We start from the raw sequence: 23559 nt of genomic DNA on the forward strand, positions 1-23559 counted from the left end.
TGGAAGAAAGTCAATAAAGGATAATATATCAAATCTCAACATATTTTAAATCATGACAAAAAAATATTTAAAAAAATAATATTAAAATGTCAATCCAAGTTGTACATTTCAGATTTGTATAATCAGTGTTAATATGATGCCATTTCTGTATAGCAAAGGGCTTTTGTTGTCAATAAACTGCATGGCATTATGGTGCATTTCTGGTTTCTGTAGCCATTATGTAGTTTATTATGTAAATCTGATAAATAAAGTCACAATTCTGAGAACTAAAGGTTCAATTATGAGATTAAAGCTACAATTTCAAGATACAACATTTATATTTATCCATTTGGCAGATGGTGTATGCTCTACATTCTGAACTACAGGAATGAGTATAGTCACAATAATGGAAAATAAGTCACAATTTCTACATAGTGCCACAATTAACTCTGAGACAGAAATTCGCTTTTATACACTTTCAGAGAAAATGTGCAAAAAATGTACAACAGCTTGTCATTGGGACAGTACCCTTCAAGAGACAACATTGTACCAACAACAACATTATCCCTTAAAGGTTCCTATTAGTACTCTAAGGTACAAATATGCACCTTTTAGGGGTAGATAAGGTACAAAGTTGTCCCTTTAAGGGTACTTCCCCAGTGACAAGCTGCTGTACCCCTACAGGTAAAAAATAAATACCAGTGTAGGTTACATAAGGCTGACTATGAAAAGTGTTCCACATTCAGCTTAAAATGTACACAGACAATTTTGAGAGTAAAATAAATAAAAAGCAAAGAAGAAGCCTTGCAAAATTGAAAGCACCTAAGCTCCATAAAACAAGATGTCTCTCTATGTCTCTATAAATGCATACATTTTGTCTGGTTGTCTATTACATATGAGCCAGATCATTTAATGTGTGTTTAATTAAATGTATGAACATAGCTATGTAATTAATCATCTGTGTTTAGTGTTCAGACTCACATTGAAGAGAGCTTCCTGAACTCTGAATGCTGAGTTTTGTTCCAGATCGGTCCACGCAGAAACAACTTTTGCCAAGGCACTGTCTTGCTACGTAAGCACCATCAGTCTCACATTTAGGAATGAAGACCTCAGATCCTGCAGAACTACTGGCTTTGACTGCAATAGCCATCTTACGTTCTTTCTCACACTGGGATAAGCATCTCGGTCTGGACCCAGTAGTGCGAGAACCTGTTATCTCCAGACCACGAGAGTCCACACACCAACACTCTGTGCCCTGACATTGAACTTCTTGGTATAGTCCATTCTCAGTGCACTGGGGTATGTATGAAGTCAAGGTGGAAGTCACAGACTTACAAACATCTGATTTCTGGAAAATTGCACGAAACAGTTGACCCAACTGGGTGCTTCCATTTGCCTTCAGCTGTTTGATGGCCTCTCGAAGGGTAGTGAGAAACTGCTCATTCTCAAGAGCCATTGAAACAAGTTTAATCATATCTCGGTTGATTTTCAGATTTACAGAACGACCAAACGCATCAGAAATCTCCCGGTCTATATTAAGACTGGCAGAGTCGTCTGCGAAGGTCTTGGCCAACTGCATCAAGCCGGTCCCGGCCTGCATCAGACCAACTTGACTAAAAACTTGACTGAAACTCAATGTACCACTGTTTCCAACAATGCCAGTAAAGTTGAAATTGCCAGCATTCTTCAGAAATTTTCCTCCAAAGAGATTCTCCTGGAGTCTCTTGGGATTCGGGGCAAGAGCAAGAGCTTTTAGGGCAAGAGCCCCAGAGGGAAACATCCCTTGAAGGAGCTCTGCCAGGATGTCTCTGACATTTGGACGCTCCAACTCTGGCAACGACTGCAGAAGACCAGAGTTGTCCAAAAGCCCCTGGAATTCAGGACTGCAAGTACCAAGAAAAGAGAGGGTGTCTTTGGAAACGGAGAACACGTTGCTCTTGCTGAAGTCTCCAGCTGGGCCATAAAAAAGCCTGGAGAGGGCTTGTCTCCTCTCAGACAGGCAGTCTTTCACTCCAGTGCCTAAACAAACAAGGAACACAACATTAGTCAGTGCACAAACTCTATTCTACCTAAAAATTTGAAGGGACCGCTAAACCATAAACTCTCAGAACTCAAAGATTAGATTTTGCTTCATTGGTCCCTTTGCAGGTAAAATCATTTAAATAAGCTTTAAGCTTAAAGATCACTATTATTATAGAACAAAATGTACAAATTAAAGCATGGATTCCTACTGCTAGATTGGATTATTCGAGTAATTCAAAATGAGTTTACATATGTATTTTTACATTACTTTTTGACTACCTTCTCAATGTTATTGATTGATAAAATCAAGATTTACTGTTACCAGAGATGCTGAAAAGGCATCATGGCACATAAGTATGGAATATACCATGAAATACACACAAATGCAATGGACAAACTCACTACATTTTGGTAGTCCATACTGGCGTGTGCCAAAGATCTCTTTGCCATCAGCATCCACACACCAGCACTGGCCACTGGACTGACACTGGGTTGGCACATACACTCCATTATCAGTACAGGAGGGTACAAAGGAATTACCAGCCTGAGTAGCTGTGGCCCGTTCACTCTCGCATGGGGTGGGACCTTATGAATACAAAAAGAGTTGGGTACTGTTGGGGTGAGCACTTGTACTATTATACAGATGTAGCAAGTGTTAAAATGCTAGGTCGTCAATTTTATTCCTGCACTGCCTGTATAGTATTATTTTATTGTTTTTCATATTCTATGCTTCCATGTACATGAAACTAACGTTTATTTAGTCACCACAAAAAAAAAATATTTGTTTATTTTATAATGGCAAAAGAAATTGTGGGCGGGGGCAAATTGTTCTCGTTTAAAACATAATATGACAAAATGTAATTAAGTATTTTCTTTGTTTAAATCAAGAAAATACTATTTGCAAATGAAGAAAAATAAACTTAAACATCCTAAATTGACCTGAGAAGCAAAATGCATATATTTAATGATATTTAGATATTCTTACAGGAAAACAATGCAAAAACAGATTAAGATAAGGAATTTTACAGTGTATGACCATCATTATAGTTGCTTTCCTTTTCAACAAAATGTTGCATACATCTAAATTTCCCGCTGACGGCCAGCTGGACAGCAAGGTAGCGGCGCTGTAGGATTCGATACATGTTTGACTGTGCAAAGGCACTTCCTGCAGTCTGGTCTGAAAACGCTGTGTCGTACACCTCATTCAAAAGCAGCTCCACACCTAGACAAACCAAAATCAAAACAATTCATCTTTATAATACAGCACACAAAATGTCACAACTTGATCAGGCCAAACTAATCCTTGAATGACAACACAAAATCATAGCACCACTTGACATTTAGGTGATGCTTTAATACAATTTGATTTACGGTTCACTTATTTCAGGGACAGTTGCCCAGGAGTTCACTGCTTTGCGGGAGCACATAGTTTATGGTGATAGTTTATGGATCAGTTCTTGCTGGGTTTGAACTTTTGGCCCAGTTCTGTAACCTGAAATGTAACGGAAGAGGTGTGCATCACCTGTGCTTGGCATCTCTCTTCCACGACTGTCTGCACAGAAACAATAACTAGATAGCTCTGGGTAGGCCTTTCTGAAAACACTAAAGGTCTGGAACACTTCTGGGTCTCTGTTGATGAAAATAAACTTCAGTTAATAAGTCACTTGGAGCAGATGCATTTTAAACTAAAGAAAACTGGAAAATTTGGGTAATGGGAAAATAGGAAAACAGTTATAAATGCTTCCTCTATCTGACACAATACTGCTGTCTAGTGGTAAAAAATGCACGCTTGGGCTGGTTTCCCAGATACAAATGTCTAGCCCTTCACTAAAAGAGAATTCAGAAGGCAATCTTTATTCAATTAAATTAGAATTTAATATGAGAAAATAATCCTTATTTGACAATTTAAAAAATAATTGGGGTCAGTAAGATTTGCATTTATTATTTTAAAGAAATAAACATTTATTCAGCAAGGATTGATTTTAAATATATATATATATATATATATATATATTATGCATATATGCTGTTTGAACTTTATATACAGCAAAGAATCCTAAAATTGATCATGGTTTCCGCAAAAATATTAAGAAACACACATTTTTCAACACTGATAATAACAAGAAAAAATTTGAGCACCAAATCAGCATATTAGAATGATTTCTGAAGGATCATGTGACACTGCAGACTCGAGTAATGATGCTGAAAATTCAGCTTTGCCATCAGAGGAATAAATTACATTTCAAAATATATTAAAAATAGAAAACACTCATTTAAATTCTAATAATATTTCACAATATTACGGTTTTTACTGTATTTTATGTATAAATAAATGCAGCCTTGGTGAGCTTACAAGACTTCTTTCAAATTAATAAAAAAAAAATAGAATCAACCCCAAACTTTTGAGCGGTACTTTAAGGTTTGAAGAAAAGGCATGTCTCACCTGTTAAAGGTGTGTAACAGATCAAAGATCATCCTGTCAGAGGTGTTGACAAACTTGCACTGCACAGGTAAGAAGCTCCCCTCATCTGAGCACTGAGGGGGAGAGGGTTCTCCGAAACCATGAAGGCGTCGCCGCTGTCTCACCTCACAAACACCAGGACCTAGGGGTCAAGGGTTTAGGATCATTTTACATCTGATCACTTATCGTATCCATTTAAGCATCATCCAGCAATTTAAGAGTCTGGATTAAAATAGCTATGAAAACACATAAGCAGATAAAACTCTTGATCTTTCATTAAAGACTCATCTAAACTGTTCAAATAATGCATCTAGGGAATCAAATGAATATGACACTGAATAAGTGAACTCACACTTTAAGAGTTTTCCATTTTGCCTGGTTCCGTAGATCTCCATGCCTTCTTGGTCCACGCACCAGCACTGGCCACGGGACGCATCACACTGCACCTGCTCGTACTCACCTGAGTCCAAACACACTGGCACCAGGGTTGCGTCTCCAGTCTGCAGTGCCTGTTGTCTCTGGAGCTGGCACGAGCTCAAACCTATAGTGAGGACAGAGTGTGGTCAATTCAATGAAATTACAATGATTCACTGGACACATATAACTTATGATCATACTAAATCCTTATGTAAACGTTCTCCTAAATATGTTAATCATGCTTAATATTAACAGCATATCTCTGTTGTTGACTTGTGACGAAGTGGCTGATCGAGGATTATGTTTGGGTTCCCAGAGACACCAAGCAAATACACTACAGTTTAAAAGTTTAGGGTCGGAAGGATTATTTAAATGTTTGTGAACGTCTCTTGTGCTGACCAAGGCTGCATTAATTTGATCAAAAATACAGTAAAAACAGTAATATTGTGAATTATTATTTACAAATTTTAAATTTTCATTTATTCCTGTGATTGCAAAGCTGAATTTTCAGCATCATTACTCATCTTCAGTGTCACATGATCCTTCAGAAATCATTCTAATATGCTGATTTGCTGCTCAAGAAACATTTCTTATCACAAATATTGAGAAGTGCTGCTTAATATTTTTGTGGAAATGCTTGATTTTTTTCTTCTTTTTCTTTTTTTTAAAATTCTTTGATGAATAGACCGTTCAATAGAACAGCATTTATTCCAAGTAGGGTTTTTTTTTGTAACAAATGTAAAAGCCTTTACTTTTTCAAATCAATTTACTGCATCCTTGCTTAATTAAAGTATCAATCAATGTAACAAACTTACAAAAAAATTAATAAAGTTCCTACTGATACCAAACTTTTGAATGCTAGTGTAAACCTAGAAATGGCATTAAATCAACTAATATGTTTATTATAGAAAAATAAAAATGAAAGAAATTTAAATAAACAACTGACATTTATTCACGTCTTACATCTGTTTTCAAGGACCCCAAATCCAAGTAAAAACACTTTTTAAAACAGAGGACATGTCAATTTGAAGTATGAATAAGGGCTTACAATGAACAGTGGATCCATTTTGTCGACTCCCAGGTATCTCAAGTCCCTCTGCATTCACGCACCAACATTCACCACCTCCACGATTACACTGAACATGCCTACAAGAATGGATTTTTTTTTTCAAACTTTCACAAACAACGTGGAAATACCATGGTACATTTATATGACGATATATACAGCATCGGTCCAGTTAGTGCACCTGAAGCGGCCATCCTCAGAGCACTGGGGGATGTGCTCATGTTCCTGAGCTGCACTGACAAACCTGAGCTGCTCACATTGACTCAGACTCTCTGTCTCCAGCTGGTACTCTAAATGTAAAATGAAGAAATTAATAATAGGTGGATGAATTTCCAAGTCCATAAAACTACAGCTTCCAAACAGTAAACAAAGTTGATGTGATTAGACCAAAGACGCTCACCTGAAATCTTTCCACATGTCAGAGAGAAGGTGCTAAGCAGTGTGGCAGTTAGACAAAAAAGCATCATCTCTTCCATGTTCTGCATCTTCTCTAGGATGCAAGAACTCTCCTAGTGAATGCTACAAAACTGCAGCATCTTTTATACCATAGCCAAGATGTGCACGGTCATACCTGTTCAGCATTCTGTTGTTTTACAAATTTGTCTATCAAAACACTTAACCTCTCCAAACTGGTTAAAGTACCTGGTGGTGAATAAGAACATTCTGGACATTGTAAAGTGAGCAGCCAAGCTTGAACTTTTGAGAGTGCTTCTTTGTGGAGAAACTGCTTCATCAGTCTTCTGAAAACCACTTCCAACAGAGTTAAAAAGAGCTGTGCGTTGTTACTTCTCTTTTGTTGTTGGCCTCATATTTCAACAAAAAAGAAAACTTTCTTTTAAAGAACTCAAATTCACACATGATACAGACGGTATATATAAGGCAGGGTAAACTTATCTTGAATCAAGATACACAAAAAATGTTGAGAATATTTTTTTAATGAAGTTGTACATACAGATAATTACATCGGGTCTTTAAATAAACTCTTTAAATGTACAGCTGGTATTTTCATCAAAAGAAACTTCAAGTTTTCAATCTAAGTTCTAAAACACTCTTTGTACAGATTAATAGAAATTGAGATTAAACAGGCATTTTCAAGTATCATCCTTTTATGCCTTAGTTTTTTGTTGTTTTTCTTTACAGTTATAAAAACTGTATTTTACATTTTTCAAAAACAAAACAAAAAATGAACTAAATGGATTTAATTATATGCATTTACATCCATCTCAGGATTAGCTTACTTCACAATAGATACTCTCAAAGTATCAACATGATAAACGGGCCTTAGTAAGAAAAGTCACCCATCTCTGGACGACCACGTTTAGATTAGCTTGTTTTCTTGTGAATCACTACAGCATCCATTAAGACTGCAGAGAAACATGCTAAAGTATTAGACGAGTTGTTGTAAGAAAACTATCTAGGTGTTGTTCTAATGAATTTGTTGGCATTGTGAACATTTAGTGCCAGTGTATCAGACCGCTAAACCCAATCCTGGCCTAAAATGCAACATTCATTTCAAAAACGTGAAAATTCTGAACTGTGCGTTTCTGAGCAACCAGATCACGATGGTCTGTTTTCTTGGCACTTCAAAGTGACTTTTTAAGTGGCGAAAACCTTTATGATCTGATTATTATTATGTTTTACATCAAACGCTAATGAACTCTTAAACAGTCTGCTATCAGTGACCCACTTGAGTCAAGTTCATATTTCCTTAAGAAATCTCACCTCAGAGTGGAAATAGAGTTGAAATTTACTTTTGGAGTCTAACTGATGCAAAGAAGGCTAAAACTTAAATTTGTGCGTGGTGTTGTGACCTCTTCAGTTATTTGTGTTTGTTTAAGATAATGTTCCCTTCTGTTAACATGTGAAAGAATTATCCTGCTATAGTGATCTCTTCCTATTTTGGAGAACAACAACATCTTTAAGCAGATATGTGGTTTAGACTCAGCACGAATACACCGACATGTTCCTGTTTCACACATTAAGTGTGAATTTTCCTTTTCTTACACTTGAAGATGGCCAACGATTTACTTCACAGAGTGTGCATCTACTGAACAGTGTTGAATACACCTTCTCCAGTAGTAGAGTTGTGTGCGAAGAAACGGTTATGGTGTTAGAAGCTCAAAACACACTATAATGTGTATATCACACAGAGCAGAGGGTGCTCATCTGCTGCACTTTTCCCAGGTCCGTCAGAAGTTGTTTGATGCGGCACTTAAGCTGTGGGAGTCTGGCCAGGGGATCGGGGGGCTCCAATTCACCTGTGAAGTCCAACCAACTCTCCAGAACTTCACACAGACAGGGAGAAAGAGAATAAAACCTTACCAAAATATCAAAAACATCTAAAAAGGTGTCTCAGAGCTGCTTTTTGGGTAATTTTTCTGGCTGTGTCAGTCATTTCACCACTGATCTCTTTTGAAAATTAATGTTTTCGATTAGATTTCGTAAATGACGCTTAAAAACTTAAGTCTTTCATTATTGTGAGCAGGTGGCACAGGCATGAAAGGTGAAGTCTATTGTACAACTAAAAATAAAAAAATAACATCATAAATAAAAATAATAATAAAAAAAACCCATAACAAAGGAAATAAAAAACACAAATTCAGTGCAAACTTGGGACTTTCAACTATAAATAAGGTAAATATTACCTATGGGTGGAAAAATGTGTAATTTTTTTCTGTTTTCAAATTATTACAGAAACTGTTAAGTTGAAAGTGGCAAAAAATGATGAATTGGTCAACCTCTAGTCCTCAGAGCAGTTAAAAGGGTCATATTATGCTTTGTAATGTTTTCTTTTGCTTAGTGTGTAATGTTTCTTTTAGTGTGTAATGTATCTATTTGTGCATGTATATGATCTGGAAAAAGTTACAACGCTTAGTCTCCTACAAAGGGATTTTATTCTATCTAACAGAAAACACTGCTCCAGATATTACTTCCTCAAACGTCTGTCACAATGTGAAAGAAGGTAACACTTCAGTGAATTTTAGTGTTAGAATGCGAAAGCAAAACCGCTTTGTTTGGCCTTCTGAAAATGGATGAAATTAGGAATCAGAGGTTACGATTTATTTATAAACCTGTTCCTGAGCAGTACAACCCAAAAGTTTTCTTGTGCACAGAAATTTTATAGCCATATACAAAGATTACTAACCAGTATGAGACGGGTCATGCTAAAGATGGACGCAAAGAAGAGAACACAGCAGAGCAAATACTGTACCAGACACAGCAAGCTCACTGTTGTTCGCAACTCTCGAAATATAGGAAGAAATTTTTAAATATTCAAGTTGGGTGTGGGGATTTATATGAATATGTCTCTAAAGATAACTGACAGTCTTCAGAAAAGTTACTTGAAATGCAGTGGTTGCCTTCAATTTCAAATGGATACAGATATTTTTTTGTTTAAGGCCAGTTTGCCTGTTATAGAGCAAAGAAAGAAAAGAAAAATGAAAAAAAAGCTACCGGTTTTGGAAATGGCCAATTTGTCTGTAAAAAAAAAAAAGAAAATAGCATTATATGACCCTTTTAAACATGCAGGCTTTCTGAGGTAATGCCATTTTCATTGATAGTAGTTTATAGTAGGACTCAAGGAAATCAAAAGGTTGCTGGTTAAATCTTCAAAAAGGCTTAATCATCAGCCATCACTACTGTTCTCATGAGCACGAAACTTGAAACCCAAATATATAAGCTAAATAAGCTCATGGTTGCAATCTATGGCGACACCGCAGAAACAAATTCAACCAACCCTGATCATGTGTTGACTCAATGACATTTCCCATATTTCTCCCCCTTACCATCAAGCTCTTTCTCTATGAGGTCCATGCGGCCAGACAGCTGGTTCTGGATGTCCTCTATGTGTGTAAGCAGGTTCATCTGCCACTGCAGGCAGTTCCTGGCCTGTTCCATGGAGCCCAGGCTGCTTTCATTCACACAGCCGGACAGAGCAATGGCACTGCTCACCTACACAAACCATAAACACAGCATTGATTTCAAACTCTGCATCCTTTCACCTACCATGAACCAGTTCTGAGTTTTTAATGTTCTTTGGTTACCTCTTCTTCCTTTAGGTTAAACTGAGTGGCTGTATGTATCCCCTGTTCATCCCTTGCGTGTTCGAGGCCTGTACCGGGAGGTTTCTGGTAGCTGTGCTCGCTGGTAATATAAGTTTCAGGGTTTGAGTTCTGGTTGAGGTGCTCTTTGAAATGTAGGCAGTCCGGAACCCCTCCCATAGGCTGGTCCTCATCAGAGTTCACCCAAGACCGAGCCCACAAGTGCAAACTTGGGTTATGCTTGTTCCTGAAAAAATGTGATAAGCGTATTATTGTTCCCACATCTTTTCTTCTACAGCTGTATATCAGATAAAAACTGGAAAAACATGCCTACATTTTTTTTACTTTTCTTTTCCGGTTTCACAGACAAGGCTTAAGCTAGTCCCAGACTCAAATGACGGTTTGAGCTGTTACTGAAAGTAACTTACAAGTAAGCCTGTCTGTGAAACCAGGCCATAAACTTCAAAGCACAACCAATCCATCTTTTCCAGCAATTCCTTTTGATAATTATGGTAATTAAACACTATTGTGGTAGTTTATTTCCACCATGTCACCTAATTTAATGATGTTGGTAGGCTTCTGGGAAGGCAAAAGAGGCTCTTACTGTAATATATCCATCTTCAGCTGAAGGCCATTAAGCAAGTTTTTAACACTGTAAACATCAGCCAGCAGCTGGTGAGTGGACACAATTTTCTTGGCGTTCTGATGCGAGTAGTTTTCTGAGAGGAAGGACAGGCCATACATGTGGCCCTTTTGGAGCCAGTCTTTATCATGACGGTATTTAGCACTCCACCTCTGACCTGAGAAAAATAAACATTTCAGTGACAACTCTGGAGTGACTTCAGTTTCCTAGGGCTGGGTATTGACAACTTTCACAATTCGATTTAGAAACTCAAGCTTTCAATTCAAATCGATTCAATATTGATTACTTTGGATAAACATCTGTGTTCTGGCATGCCACATTAAAGAGCACCAAAGTGGTGTTTACTGCTTGAATTTCATATTGAAATTGACAGATTTTGAAAGCAGACAGTAACAAAGCACAAAGCCTATTGCAGGGGTCGGCAACTGGCGGCCCGCGGGCCAAAACTGGCCCGCCAGCAATATTTTCTGGCCCGCCGGATTATTTTGGAAGTCCGTTTTTTTTTGTTTTTTTTTACTATAACGGTTTACAAATAGGCCCTGTGAATTAGTGATCCGCGGGATGATCCAAAATGAGCGAGTGCCTGCGGTCACCCGCGGTTGCGAGTCATCCAAAAATATTTTTAATGATATTCGGGTCGCGGTCGGTCGGGTCGTTTGAAATAAAGATGCCAATTAAACCATTGTAATTTATATAGTACTAGACATAATGTTCTATGAAATACACAGGTCTACACTTTATTGTCTGAATAACTGCGCGAGGATGACGCACGAGCTCAGTCTGCAGAGATGACAGTGGGAAATCCTTATTTACCTGAATGTTGAGCGCGTTATTAACTTTTGAATAAGAGCTGAAGCGAGACAAAATGCCCGATTTCCCAAAACGTTGAACTGAGCAATGCCATTGTGCCATTTTAATAGGCTACTTTTACTTTTATAGCTCAGTAATGCGAGTTTTATGTATTTTCTGAGAGGGGGCGGGGTTTTTGTTGGGAAATTCGGAGGAGAGACGCACACTTCGAGACTGGATAAACACATGCAGCATCTTAATTGTTAAGAAAATGAAACGAAATAAATGAATAAATCAAGCCTTTATTACAAAACACAGCATTCAGAAAAATGCGCACCCCTAGTTCCTACGTCTATGGCCCAATATGCGGGCCAGGAAGCGGGTCGGGTACAATATTTTCTTTCTTTTGTTTGCGGTCCGAGTTGCGGGCTGGTTGAAAACGTCGGTCGGGTAGGGTTGTTTATACATTGACCCGCGCATCACTGCCGTGTATCATTCGTTCAATCGTTTTTTCCCCCCATTAAAACCAAAAATAAAAAAATTAAAAACGACTTGTTTTTGAGATTTGAGATTCTGAAAACGAGATCTAAATTTTTAAAGCAGGTGAACACTTTTAAGCTTTAACTTTTAAGTATTTTAAGCGGTTACTGAATTGAACCTTGTGGGAGCGGGACGGAAAAAAACAGTCCCGCGCAGACCTCTTGTGTCCCGAATAAATAATAATTTAAAAAAAGGAATAACGTTCAAAAGTTGTACAGTCCATTGGTAATACAATGCTAAATCAGATATATGTACAATAACATGTCCAACAATCGATTTAAATAGTACATGGGGTGTAATTTATTATACGTTAATAAAATGTATCCGCGGCATTTTCTCGTGTGCTTAAATGGTCCAGTGGTAGAACTTTCGTCAAGTGTGTAAAAGGTTCTGGGTTCTAATCTGCATTCGTATAGTTTTTTTTTTTTTTTTCGTTTTTTTTTCTTCATCAAAACCGATTATGCTCATCAGTGGTTGTATATAAGTAGTAGGGACACGTTTGTGTGCATTATATTTTGTGATTTCACCGTAACGAATAGGCCTATTCCATGTAGCTGGCCCGCCATCTACTGGATAAAAAAAATATTGGCCCGCGGCCAAAGTTACTTGCCGACCCCTGGCCTATTGCAAGTCTTTGGATGGGAGATGTGCTACAAAATTTTGCATAGACTAAAGGATTGATGCTTGGGATTTAAGAATCTATAACAGTTAAAAATATAGCTGCAACAACGAGAAATTTAAAGGCTATAAGATGATTTTAGGCAAAATGCCTGAAAATCAAACACAAATCACTAGTAATGTGATTTAAAAGTTTATCACTTTCAATCAATCAACAGGTGGCGGCGTGGTTACAAATTTGATGTGGTGTGGTCAGAGTAGGGTGACAATGAATGATGCATACAAAGTTTGGTTTTAATGTGCCAAAGCATTGCAGAGAAGAGATACAGCATTAGTCATTTTTGGCACCATGCCTCAAATTTGTTGATCGAGACGAAATCCATAACTTTTTGTCGGGACAGTGAATTTTTTCACAGACTTGAATTTGGTGAAAATCGGACAAAAGGTCAAAGAGGAGTTTAAAAAATTATGTTTTTAAAGAAAAAGAAAATGGCAGACAGGAAGTTTGGCTGACTATGGGAAAATTGGTATCTATGTTCTCGGCACTAAGAATCTATTGAGTTCAGTTTTTCATTACAAAAGGCTAATTTAATCAAAAGTTATTAGTATTTTGGGAAATTTCATTTTAATTTCAGAAACTTTGAGTACTGTCAGGGCATGGTGCCGAAGACACATACGGAGTTTCGTAACGATATGCTTAAGCGTTCATAAAATATAGCATTTTTTGACAAAATTCAAAATGGCCGACACCCAAAATAGCTTATATGGGACAATTGGGTATCGTTCGACTCGGCATACTACCCCAAATCTAAAGAGACCTTGGAGTTTTGTGATTTTTGGCCAAAGCATTCAGAAGTTATGATCTCTCCTGGCACTGCGCCAATGCTTTGCAGGTAGCCTCAGGTCATGCATGTCATATATCTTTGTGTGTGGTTTTGTTGCATGGTGGTTACCTGGTGGGTCCCGACAGATGTAACAGATGTATTGATCGGGTATGCTATCTTCCAAAAGCCCCATACACACACTGTGCTGCCAGCACATACACTCCTCACACTGTACAGAGAGAAATATACCTATTACCAGAAACTATTATGTGCAATCCCACACTACAACAGATTCAGAACAAACACAACAAAAAGACACTCAGAACCATTTCAGCACACTTAAGATGTCTCTTGCATGAAACTGTTGTTACGAACAGAATAAAACTTATTTAAAAAAGCCATTCCTAAAAGTAATCCTACCTGAATCATGAAGCCGTTTTCTTCATCCATCTCACAGATGCAGCGAACAATTTCATCTGCACCAACTTCATCCTCATCCTGGAAGTCCTCCATAGTGATCGAGTCTAGATCCTGGTTATACTCATCTCCACTGAACAGCAAACTCTCAGTGGTTGAGTCTTCCAGGAAGTCGATGTCTGACAGGTCTGAAATAGGAAAAGGAATTAGGAAATGAAATAAGCCTCAACATCACAGTACAACACTGATATCATATTCATGTTGAATACTATCTATTTTTATTTCAGAACACACACAAAAATAATATAGAACTGAAATGAGGCCATTATTGGAAAGTAGCTACAAATGGGTGCAAATCGATAAGAGGACTTACTCTCCCCGGTGAGGTCAACAGACAGTATGGCACGAGGGTATTGGAAGGTGCTGTGCTTGAAGGCACTAGAGGAAGAACGTTGTAGTGGGGAAGACGGTTTTTCCAAGTAAGACAATGACATCTCATCCAGGTCTGTGTAACCTTAGCACAAAGATGAGAACAACATGACCCTCTCATTTCATAACGGCGATTTGTTATGGACTGAACAAGATGGCTAGAACTAATGAGGTAATTTAAGACAAATAATACAAATTAAAGTAAAAAATGAGATCTAAAAGTTTAATTATTATTTAAAAGTTAAATTATTTGTAAAACGTGTAAGTACATAGAGCTCTGAACCTGAGACAAACTCGAAACTTAACTTACAGTGCAGTTTTGATTTCTTTTTCTTCTTTTTCTTTTTCTTCTGTTTAATTCGGAAAAGGTCCTTATCTTTCCTGTCCCTCCTGTCTTTATCCCTCTTTTTCGCTACAGCAGAGAACGAAATAAGAGATATGAGGACTGGTTTATGAATGTGAAATTGAGATAAGAAAAAAAGTTCAGTAAACTCACCAAACAACTGACATTTATCCTCCAGTTTGAATTTCCGCTCTGTCTTTATACAAAGCCCTGAAGAAAAAAAACAACCATAAGATGCACAGTTAAAGAAAATGGAAGAAAGGAAGAACTCTATTCATCATCTTTAAACTGGTGAATTAGCTCACCATCCAGGTGCTTGTCCTTCTTGAGAATCTTGTCATGGAGGTTATCGAAAGTTGGAGGAGGCAGGGAGACCTCCGTACTGTCTGAACTGACAGAGGCAGAGGAACGTTTCTTCTTACAGAACTTAGGAGGTCTCACACAGCCAGCGCTGTCCATTTGAAGCATAAAGCCCTGAGAGGACAGAGCTAGGTCACAAAACAAAAGAACAGAACTCTCATTAATTCAGTTTGATTGTGTAACTGTAAATTTAATAGACATTTGATTGATGATCCTGACAATTAACAACAAGGGAACCTACAGGAAGAAGTAGAGACGGTCCTGCGTCTCTTGTTATCTGGGATATCTGATAAGGTGCTTGTAGGCATGGAAGCAGACGTGGCCCTGGTGCGGCCCACCCTGTCTGGTGAGCAGACCTCGCTGTCCATTTCTTTCTCAGTGTTATGATAGTACTTCAGGTGATAGTCCAGCAGCTTTGCTTTCCGGAATGCTTTAGAGCATCCAGGGACTTTACACTTGAATTTATTATGGTCCAGGTCTATTAGAGACTCATTGGGAGCAGTGGGGTCATCAGACTTCTTGCTGTTTATAACTTAAGAGGAAGGAGAAAGTTAGATATATAAATATATATATATATATAAAAAAGTATTAACATACATACACACACACACATACATATACATATATATATGAAGAGTTCAGATGCACAAGCCTCTAAGTGCCATCTAAAAAACTTCTAAAATGATCATTTTTATCAAGCTCGCATATTTAAGTTCAGTAATTTCACTTAAATGACAATTAATAGGTAATTTGCATTGCCATTTAAGTGAAATTACTTAACCTAAATATACGAGCTTGATAGAAATGATCATTCTAGAAGAAATTTTCAGATGGCACTTAGAGGCTTTTGCATCTGAACTCTTCATACATACACACACACACACACACGGAAAGAGCGAGAGTTTCTGAATGAAGTGAGTGGAAGACAGGTGATGATACATACTTGGCTCTCTGGCATGTTTGTTGGCTTTAGGAGTCCTGTAAGGAACTTTCTGACTTGCAGCTGGACATAAAATGAGAGGATAATAAATTGTTTTTAAATATCACAAAATCCAAGTAGCATTACAGGATTTATTTTCTAAATATCCTGGTTAGTCACATTGCTGTTTACTATATCCACAAAACCAAGTGTTCTTTAAAAGCTTCATAGAGAAACATAATAAAGGCATTCAATGCTATGGTTACATGGCCAACCTACCTGTCACTACAGAAGGTGAGTTCCCTTCAAGTGTTGTTTGATTATTGGGCAACGTGTCTGTCATCTTGTCCTTCTCAGTGATTGGTGACTGAACACTGCCAGTGGGAGGAGCTGTGGATGGGCTTCCTGAAACTGGCTTTTGTGAAGAAGCTTCTGTTTTAACTACAGTGCTGCTGTCTTCTTCAAAAGAGAGTGCTTTAAAATGGAAGATTTAAACAGGTCAATCATGGATAATTATGAAATGTCATAACAGACAATTCTAGAGTGGCACAGTTAAAAAACAGCAAGTTTAAAATATGCTCGTCAGTTTGGGGTCAGTATGATTTTTATGATCCTATTAAATTGATCAAAAGTGACAGTAAAGACATTTATAATGTGACAAGAACATTTCATTCATGTTCTACAAAAATATTAAGCAGCACAACTGTTTTTAACATTAAAAAACACCAAATCAGAATATTAGAACAATTTCTGAGGGATCATGTGACACTTAAAACTGGAGTAATGATGCTGAAAATTCAGCTTTGCCATCCCAAAAATCAATGACATTTTAAAACATTAATTTTAAAAAAATAAATCTGTATTTTTAATCAAATAAATGCAGCCTTGGTGAGCATGACACTCCTTTCAAAAACATCTGAAAAACCTTACCGAGCCCAAAGTTTTGAACACTGTATTTTTAGTGCTTTATTATGCCATAAGCTCTGCATAGTTTGTGTCTCTCACCAGGTTTCTGAGAGCTATCTGAGGGAGGAGGTTGAGTGATGGAATCCCTCATGTGTGGTGAAGAGGGGTAAGCCTGGTCAGAGCTTGTCGCTAGACGCTGAGACCGTCTCCTTCTCTGGGGGGAGTTGGAAGGGGCTATGCAGAAATAGACATGCATATTATTATCATCATCAATACAATATGAAATATTAAGTCTGTTGTAATTGCTGACAGTTGAATATATAAACATTACTACTGCTCTCTGGCTGACCCACCAGTGTGTGTGCTGTCTGGAAGTGTGTGTGTCGAAATGGATGAAGGACTGGGTTCGGGGGCTGCGGTTGTGTTCTGACTGCTAGAGGTGGACTCTCCCGAGTCGTGTTTAAGTCTTCTTGAGCGAGACTTGCACAGGGATGGGCTAGAGAGGGATGCTGGGGTTCTTTGGGCACTGACAGACTGGGATCGCTCTTCAACTGGACTAGCCTCTGCACCTGACACTTTCTGAGGGGTGGAGAAGTAAACATGACACAGTGTGTGTACTAAAGTGATCATCATGTTGATAACAGTATGTCAGTTTCATCTATACCTGCTGTGATGTTACTGGAAACTCTTTTGACTCTGCTTTGCATTCAGACTCAGTATCAGCACATCCTTGATGATTAGAAACGAAAAGCACACTTAAAACATCTTAATCACTATACTGAATCAGTCTCAGTTTATTTAGGAAATATAGAAGCCATGATTGTAGCATCAACTTTTTTCTCCAAGCAAAAACACCAGAACAAACTGTAAACTGTCAGTCAAATTAACTTAACTTGTGTGATACATGCTTGATCTGCACACTTTTGTTGACTTGCGCAGTTTATCATCACACTTTAATAGTATTTATAGCTCCTAACTAAAAACAAGCTGTGTTACTATGAAGAATGATTAGCTCAAAATGTGGATCTGTATGCAGGTGCAAGGTACTTTAAATGAAATGCATACGCCTCTCACGCTTTTGCCCAAGTGCCAGTGATTACACATTTGCACACGTGCCATAGGTTGCAGTAGCCTGGCTCCGCCCTAATACGTACTTCCACTCAATTTTCATTTTCCTTCAGTGCTACGTATAGGATTGTGGTATATTCTTGTGTTTTCTCCAGTCAATTTTTTTACCGGTCCAATCAGCGAACAGAAGGAGTGGCTGAGAACGATGACATTGAGGTTGTGCTCAAGTTTGAGTCGTCATACGTCACAACCAAACGTTAGCAATTGGTTATGGCAGATCCAGAGTGGCTCTAGGCAAATCCAATAGTTTTAAACTTCAACAGAGTACCCACCGTCAAAGAAGTGAACGCTTGTCAATGGAGAGAGGCCAGACTCTCTGTACAAATGAAATGTACGAGAGTCTGGTAGAACCAGGCTAAGGTTGCAGACCCCTGCTCTATAGGGTTGACTGCATGTTCAGATATTAGCTAGAAACTATTTCTTGTCATAAAGTCTAGAAACTAAGCCTTGTTGTGGGTAGTTACTCTCTGCTAATGTTTACCTGTCCCTTTGCTGAGGCGAGTCCTTTTACTGCTACACGAGTTGCCTTGTCTTTTGCTCCTCCTCTTTGCAGTAGCTGATTCAAGCTCCTCAACAGCCGGCTTATTGTCCTCCTCAATAGCCGGCTTACTGTCCTCCTCAATAGCTGGCTTACAGTCCTCCTCAATACCCGACTTACAGTCCTCCTCAATAGCCGGCTTACTGTCCTCCTCAATAGCTGGTTTACTGTCCTCCTCTTCTGAGTCTAGGTCTGCTGTGTAAACAAGAAAATAGACATATGGTTGATGTTGCTGGTCAAAATGTTGATTTAAGATCAGGCTCCAACCAATTAAAAAAGGTTTATGAAAGATATTTGAACACAGATCAGTAGGCAAGAACTTCACCATAAAATGTCTAGAAACTACAATTCATTAGGCAAGACAAGTCCTAACAAATCACATACCAAGTTTCTCTGATTCACTATCATCATCATCATCATCATCATCGTCGTCATCATCAAGCTCTTCATCCGACCGTTGTTCTCTCCTGTCCTCTCGGTCCTTGTTGCTGTTGGCACTGGTACGTGGTCTGTTCCCTCCTTTATTCTTGGCTGCAGCTGAGGCAGCCTTCACCAGAGCGATCCAGTCCTGCTTGAACACAAACCAATACACTATCAGTCACATCTGACATGGTCAGGTCACAAATACACTTCTTACCATGGCAAACTGTGGCTTTTTAAGCATTAATAATGTAGTAAAGATGACTGAGGAGGTAGAATTAAGTGATTTGGCATCCCTGAGCTGCCTGACTGGCACAAAGATGCAACTGTAAGCTGTGTAGACCAGCTGCTTGTCTTCAAATATTATTCACGATTGACATCATGCATTTTACCTTCTGAAAGAGAGGAAGAGGTCAAGGACAATACTATAGATGGCCACTGAAATATATGATTAATGATTAAGCATCATGCTTAGAAACGATTGTCATAGGTCATACAACAGTTATCTTGCAGTGTAGCAACGCATGTCCAAAACCATCCATTAAACTTCAGGAGAACCTATTTGTTAATTAAACAGAACTGATGAGGACTCTCTGTGAAATCACTTTAATAAACTTACTTGTCCTTTTGCATCTTCTGGCATGGACTTGATATGGATTCTTTTCACACAGCGAATGACTCCATCATAAAACTGTACAGTGTAAGTGCCTAAAGTACGAAAAAATAACAGCAAATCAGTGCCTTTTTATACATCCAAGTCCTTCGATTTGATTCAAATAAACATTATTGTGTGAAGGCATTACTGTGTAGGCATTCAGTTAAATCCTATGCTTTTCAAAATAGCATTTGAGAACACTTTTTCCCTATGCATTTGAAAACGATTCAAATTTAACACTTTTTTGTATTGCATACTGACAGAAAAAGTATGTTTCTGCCCAGAAGGGTCAGCAAGATGACCTTACCTTCCTTGTTGATACTTTCAATCTTGGCAGGGTAGTAGCGGCAATCTGTCCATCGGGCAAGCACCTCCTCACCATCTCTCAATTCCTAAAGATGAAACAAAAACAGAATAGACATACAATTAATTAGTCAACACACCAATAGAAATTCAGCCAAGACTGTATTGAAAATATGGGATGCGCTGTGATCATAAAAGTGAATGGTTAGAGCAGAACAAACTGTGATGGACACAGAAAACCTCTGATTATTTCATGTAGTACCTGGCAAGCTGATAACAGTAGTTAAGCAACCACACAGATACTAGTGAAAATTTTATTCAAGAAAACCAAAGAAGCTTCAACTGTATTTAAAGATTCTTAATTATAATTCTAGCTCTAATAATTATTTTCCAATACAATAGACAATGATGTCTATACATCAGAAAGGAACGCTTTCTCTAAAATAAATGTTTTTTTAAACACCATTCAAAAGTTTGGGGTGAGTACAAGTTTTTTTTTTTTTTTTTTTTTTTACAAAAAAATCTCTTCTTTTCTATTCTATTCATCAAATAATCCTAAAAAGTGTTTCCAAAAAATATATTAAGAAGCACATAAGTTGTCATCATAAAAATAAGAAATTCTTCTTGAACACTGAATCAGCATATTAAAAATATTACTGAACAATCATGTGACACCGAAGACTGGAGTAATGGCTGTTAAAAATTCAGCACAGGAATCAATTACATTTCAAAATATGGTAAAATTGAAAACAGATATTTTAAATGGCAATTTAATTTCAAAGTATAACCGTTTTACTGTATTTGAATCAAATAAATGCAGCCTCAGTCAGCAAGAGACTTATTTCACTTTACAAAATCGTACTGACCCTAAACTTTTGAAAGTGTAACAATACCTCTTTAATATAAGTCACAAAGGCCTGTTAATTTTTTTTTAATGGATGATTGTTTGTGGGCCAACAAAACATAAAAGGTTTTGGCTATGTAGATGTAAAAACCCAAACAATGATGGGGCAAGCAGTTGAGAGAGCCAGATCAAGGTAGATGGGCAATTGAGGTATGTACTTGTCTCTGCTGAGGTAAGTCTTTTTGGTCCTCTGTGCTCTCTGTACTTCCAGGAAGCTCACGAAGGCGAGATGCTCTCATCTCGCTGAAACTCTCCTGGCAGAAATGTTTGTAAGACAAGAATTAATCAATCACTCATCTCATTAACAAATGAGTGGCTGAAAACTTCAATAATGTTAAGTTTAGCAGCTGAAAAACTTCATTTGGCACTATGAAGACATACTCTAACAGACAAAGGACCCTGTATTTCTCATGCTTGCCAAGTCATCCTAGACAGTTCAGACCATAAACATATCTGACAAGAGGAAGTACTGCAAACATACAGACACCTCCTCTTCTTCTTCTTTGAGACCCTCTTTGCGGAGTGCCGGTCTCTCTAATGGCCGAAGTCTGTTGCTGTCCCAGAGAATCCATTCGTCGTACCTATGGCTCCAACGGTCAAAATGCACAAGCATCTTTCCCTCATCATAATCAATCTTCTCGATACGTGAAGGGTACCTGCAAAGACACCATTCAACAAAGATCAGATCATTGATAGATAACTTGAAAAACAACAAAAAGTACTGAAAATAACTAAAGCTTTAATAACGGTCCATTCAAGTACTCTTGAAAATGGAAACAAACTATTCCTAAATAAAGAAATTGTTAATACTTTTATTTGTTTTAAATGAGACAAAAATATTAATCATGTGAGTATTTAAAAAAATGTAACACTGCTCTTACACAAGGATTTTTAATCTTTTAGATGCCCCCATTGAACCCATACTATTATAGTTTCTTGTATAAAGACATGGTTTATATTGTGAAACATTAATATTATAAATGTGTAAAAATATAATTTGGAAAATATTTTGTATATATTACTGCTTTTTTGTTCAGACATTTAGAGCTTTTTAAAAAAAAAAATAATGAATTGACTTATTTGAATTATTATTCACTCATTTCTTTTATTTATTTTAGCCACCTGCGAGTCCCCAGACCACAGTTTGAAAAGCTAAAGGAAGTCGTACCATTTTTGCAGGTAGTCCTGGGCCTCAACCCTGCCACCAACCTCATAAGAGATCCCTGGTCGATTTGGAGGTTTCTTGCTCATTTTGAGTGTACTCTTACCAGATCTTCCTCAAGACACAAATGCTCTTTCGTCCTGTGGACGGACCTGTGAATGTAAAGAAATTATCTATGAGTCTATGTACATAAATCAGCTGAACTATATTGCATAGACAAATGCTTGACATTCTTTATACTAGTTTTAAATAAAAAAAGGCAAATCTTTCATTCCTAAATCATGCATTGCATTTGCATCTGTAGTATTTGTAGATTTATCAATAAACTGCACGGTTTCACGTAAGCTGATTAAAGAAAATATGCTCAACAATTTTACCAGCTGGCAAAATGTACCCTAAACCAGGCCTTTGATTGCCCTACTGTATTCTGGTACACTCATATTAGGGATATTTTCCAAACGTTTGCACACTTAACGTGTCACGAAATAACATCACATGCAAACAATAGAAATCTAGCAAATATATATAAAAGTTTTTTTTCTGGCTGGACAGTAGCTAACTGAGCTATTCAGCTATTATACTACTACACTCCACTTATGACAGCCTAGCGCACAAATTAAATCGCTATGTTAAAAAAATGGTTACCTTATACGGAAAACAGAACCCTCTAAAAGACCTAGATAGAAATTTAAAAAGTGGGGTGAAAAATCCAATAAAATAAGATGGTAAATGACTCTTTACCTGGATTATCTTAGCTCGCTAATGCTAGGTATTGGCTAACGAGCTTCTTCTCAAATGTTATGCTGCCTGAATATAATTGTCACGTTTTTTTCCTTAAAGAACTACAAAACCCTTGAGCATAAATATTACACTTCAATATTTCAAAGATAAAACTTCAAGTCAAACCTCTCATTGTCCAGTTAGCACAGCAGAACTAGCCAAACAGCTAATGCTGTACCAGCTGACTAGCTAAACCGTTCCGAGGGGATAAAACTATGTGCAAAAAAAGAGAAAAAAAATGACAAGCCAGTTTTTATCTTTGTTAAAACGACTCGAAGAGTGACAGTTGCTTTCTGGCGTCCGCTATACGTTTGACATATAGATTACCTTAGCAAATTCATTGAGAGAATAGCAATTAATTCCTATGGTGTATTGTGATCATTCAAGCTCAGTTACTTTTACCCAAACTGGACGTGGGCGCGCACGCACGCGACGCACAAAATGCCTGAAGGCACGCGCACCGCAGACTGACACGTGACCGATATTCAGACGCTTTGTGGTTTGTTTGTTTTGTTTTTAAAGAGGCAGAACCCTACTAAAACGAACACCAAAATGTTAGTCAAATAATGTTTTTGTTTTTGGGTGCGTGTGTTAGATCTTCTGTTGTTGTGACTGCTGCGTTTTCAGTCAAAGTATTCACATGAAAGGGAGAAAATGTTGAACTCTGAATTTTTGCCCAATCCTGGTAGCAACTGATCAAACTGTTCAAAAACTGTTCAAATTATTCCAGTGCTAAACACACTCACGGCTGTCTTTCTTTGGAAAATGCAGTTGTGTTAAAACAAAAACAGTTTTCCTTGTCAGCCTTCTTCATGTCTGTATTCTTTATGCTCTCTTTTCGCTTTTATGTTGTTTGGTGATAATAAATTATAGGGTAAAATGGATAAGATTAACAC

The 23559-nt window shown here is 37.7% G+C and overlaps 2 protein-coding genes across 16 annotated transcripts in view; both read right to left on the reverse strand.

The window, feature by feature from the left end:
• tg (thyroglobulin) overlaps positions 1–6441 on the reverse strand; it is a 37568-nt gene extending 31127 nt beyond the window's left edge. The window contains exons 1-9 of one of the 2 annotated variants that reach the window (XM_079625081.1): positions 6346–6441; positions 6127–6235; positions 5928–6025; positions 4815–5003; positions 4445–4604; positions 3524–3630; positions 3080–3223; positions 2407–2586; positions 961–1998 (exon numbers count right to left, since the gene is read on the reverse strand). In XM_079625081.1, coding sequence (XP_079481207.1) covers positions 961–1998; positions 2407–2586; positions 3080–3223; positions 3524–3630; positions 4445–4604; positions 4815–5003; positions 5928–6025; positions 6127–6235; positions 6346–6430 — 2110 coding nt within the window. In that variant the 5' untranslated portion in view covers positions 6431–6441. Of the gene's footprint in view, positions 1–960; positions 1999–2403; positions 2587–3079; positions 3224–3523; positions 3631–4444; positions 4605–4814; positions 5004–5927; positions 6026–6126; positions 6236–6345 lie in introns of both variants that reach the window. The other variant, XM_079625080.1, reaches the window with a different exon arrangement.
• A 421-nt stretch (positions 6442–6862) lies between these two features.
• On the reverse strand, positions 6863–23353 carry phf20l1 (PHD finger protein 20 like 1). Of its 14 annotated transcripts, none has more exons than XM_079624857.1 (25): positions 22991–23353; positions 22790–22876; positions 21890–22035; positions 21203–21377; positions 20880–20975; positions 19822–19906; positions 19479–19567; positions 18824–19007; positions 18383–18634; positions 17438–17502; positions 17127–17352; positions 16873–17007; positions 16147–16341; positions 15892–15951; positions 15190–15480; positions 14894–15076; positions 14742–14798; positions 14556–14657; positions 14190–14330; positions 13820–14004; positions 13529–13628; positions 10590–10785; positions 9989–10232; positions 9731–9896; positions 6863–8230 (listed from the first exon to the last, which is right to left on the reverse strand). In XM_079624857.1, the coding sequence occupies exons 3-25, from the start codon at positions 21970–21972 to the stop codon at positions 8088–8090; spliced, it is 3453 nt and encodes a 1150-aa protein (XP_079480983.1). In that variant the 5' UTR covers positions 21973–22035; positions 22790–22876; positions 22991–23353; the 3' UTR covers positions 6863–8087. The 14 variants fall into 14 exon arrangements, with proteins under 14 accessions (XP_079480983.1, XP_079480987.1, XP_079480985.1 ...); XM_079624861.1 differs by having other exon boundaries at positions 21209–21377; positions 22991–23154; XM_079624859.1 differs by having other exon boundaries at positions 18824–19010; positions 21209–21377; positions 22991–23120.
• Positions 23354–23559: the final 206 nt, after the last annotated feature.

The sequence above is a fragment of the Phoxinus phoxinus genome (genome assembly GCF_949152265.1).
Source record: "Phoxinus phoxinus genome assembly, chromosome: 10".
Classification (NCBI taxonomy): domain Eukaryota; kingdom Metazoa; phylum Chordata; class Actinopteri; order Cypriniformes; family Leuciscidae; genus Phoxinus; species Phoxinus phoxinus.

Coding starts and splice junctions, on each gene's coding strand:
- phf20l1 (XM_079624849.1), bottom strand. CDS start 21,972: ATGAGCAAGAAACCTCCAAATCGACCAGGGATCTCTTATGAGGTTGGT. Junction 15,952..16,146: donor CTCACCTTCTGTAGTGACAG/GTAGGTTGGCCA, acceptor TTTTATGTCCAG/CTGCAAGTCAGAAAGTTCCT. Junction 8,231..9,730: donor CATAGAGAAAGAGCTTGATG/GTAAGGGGGAGA, acceptor GTCTGTGTGAAG/TTCTGGAGAGTTGGTTGGAC.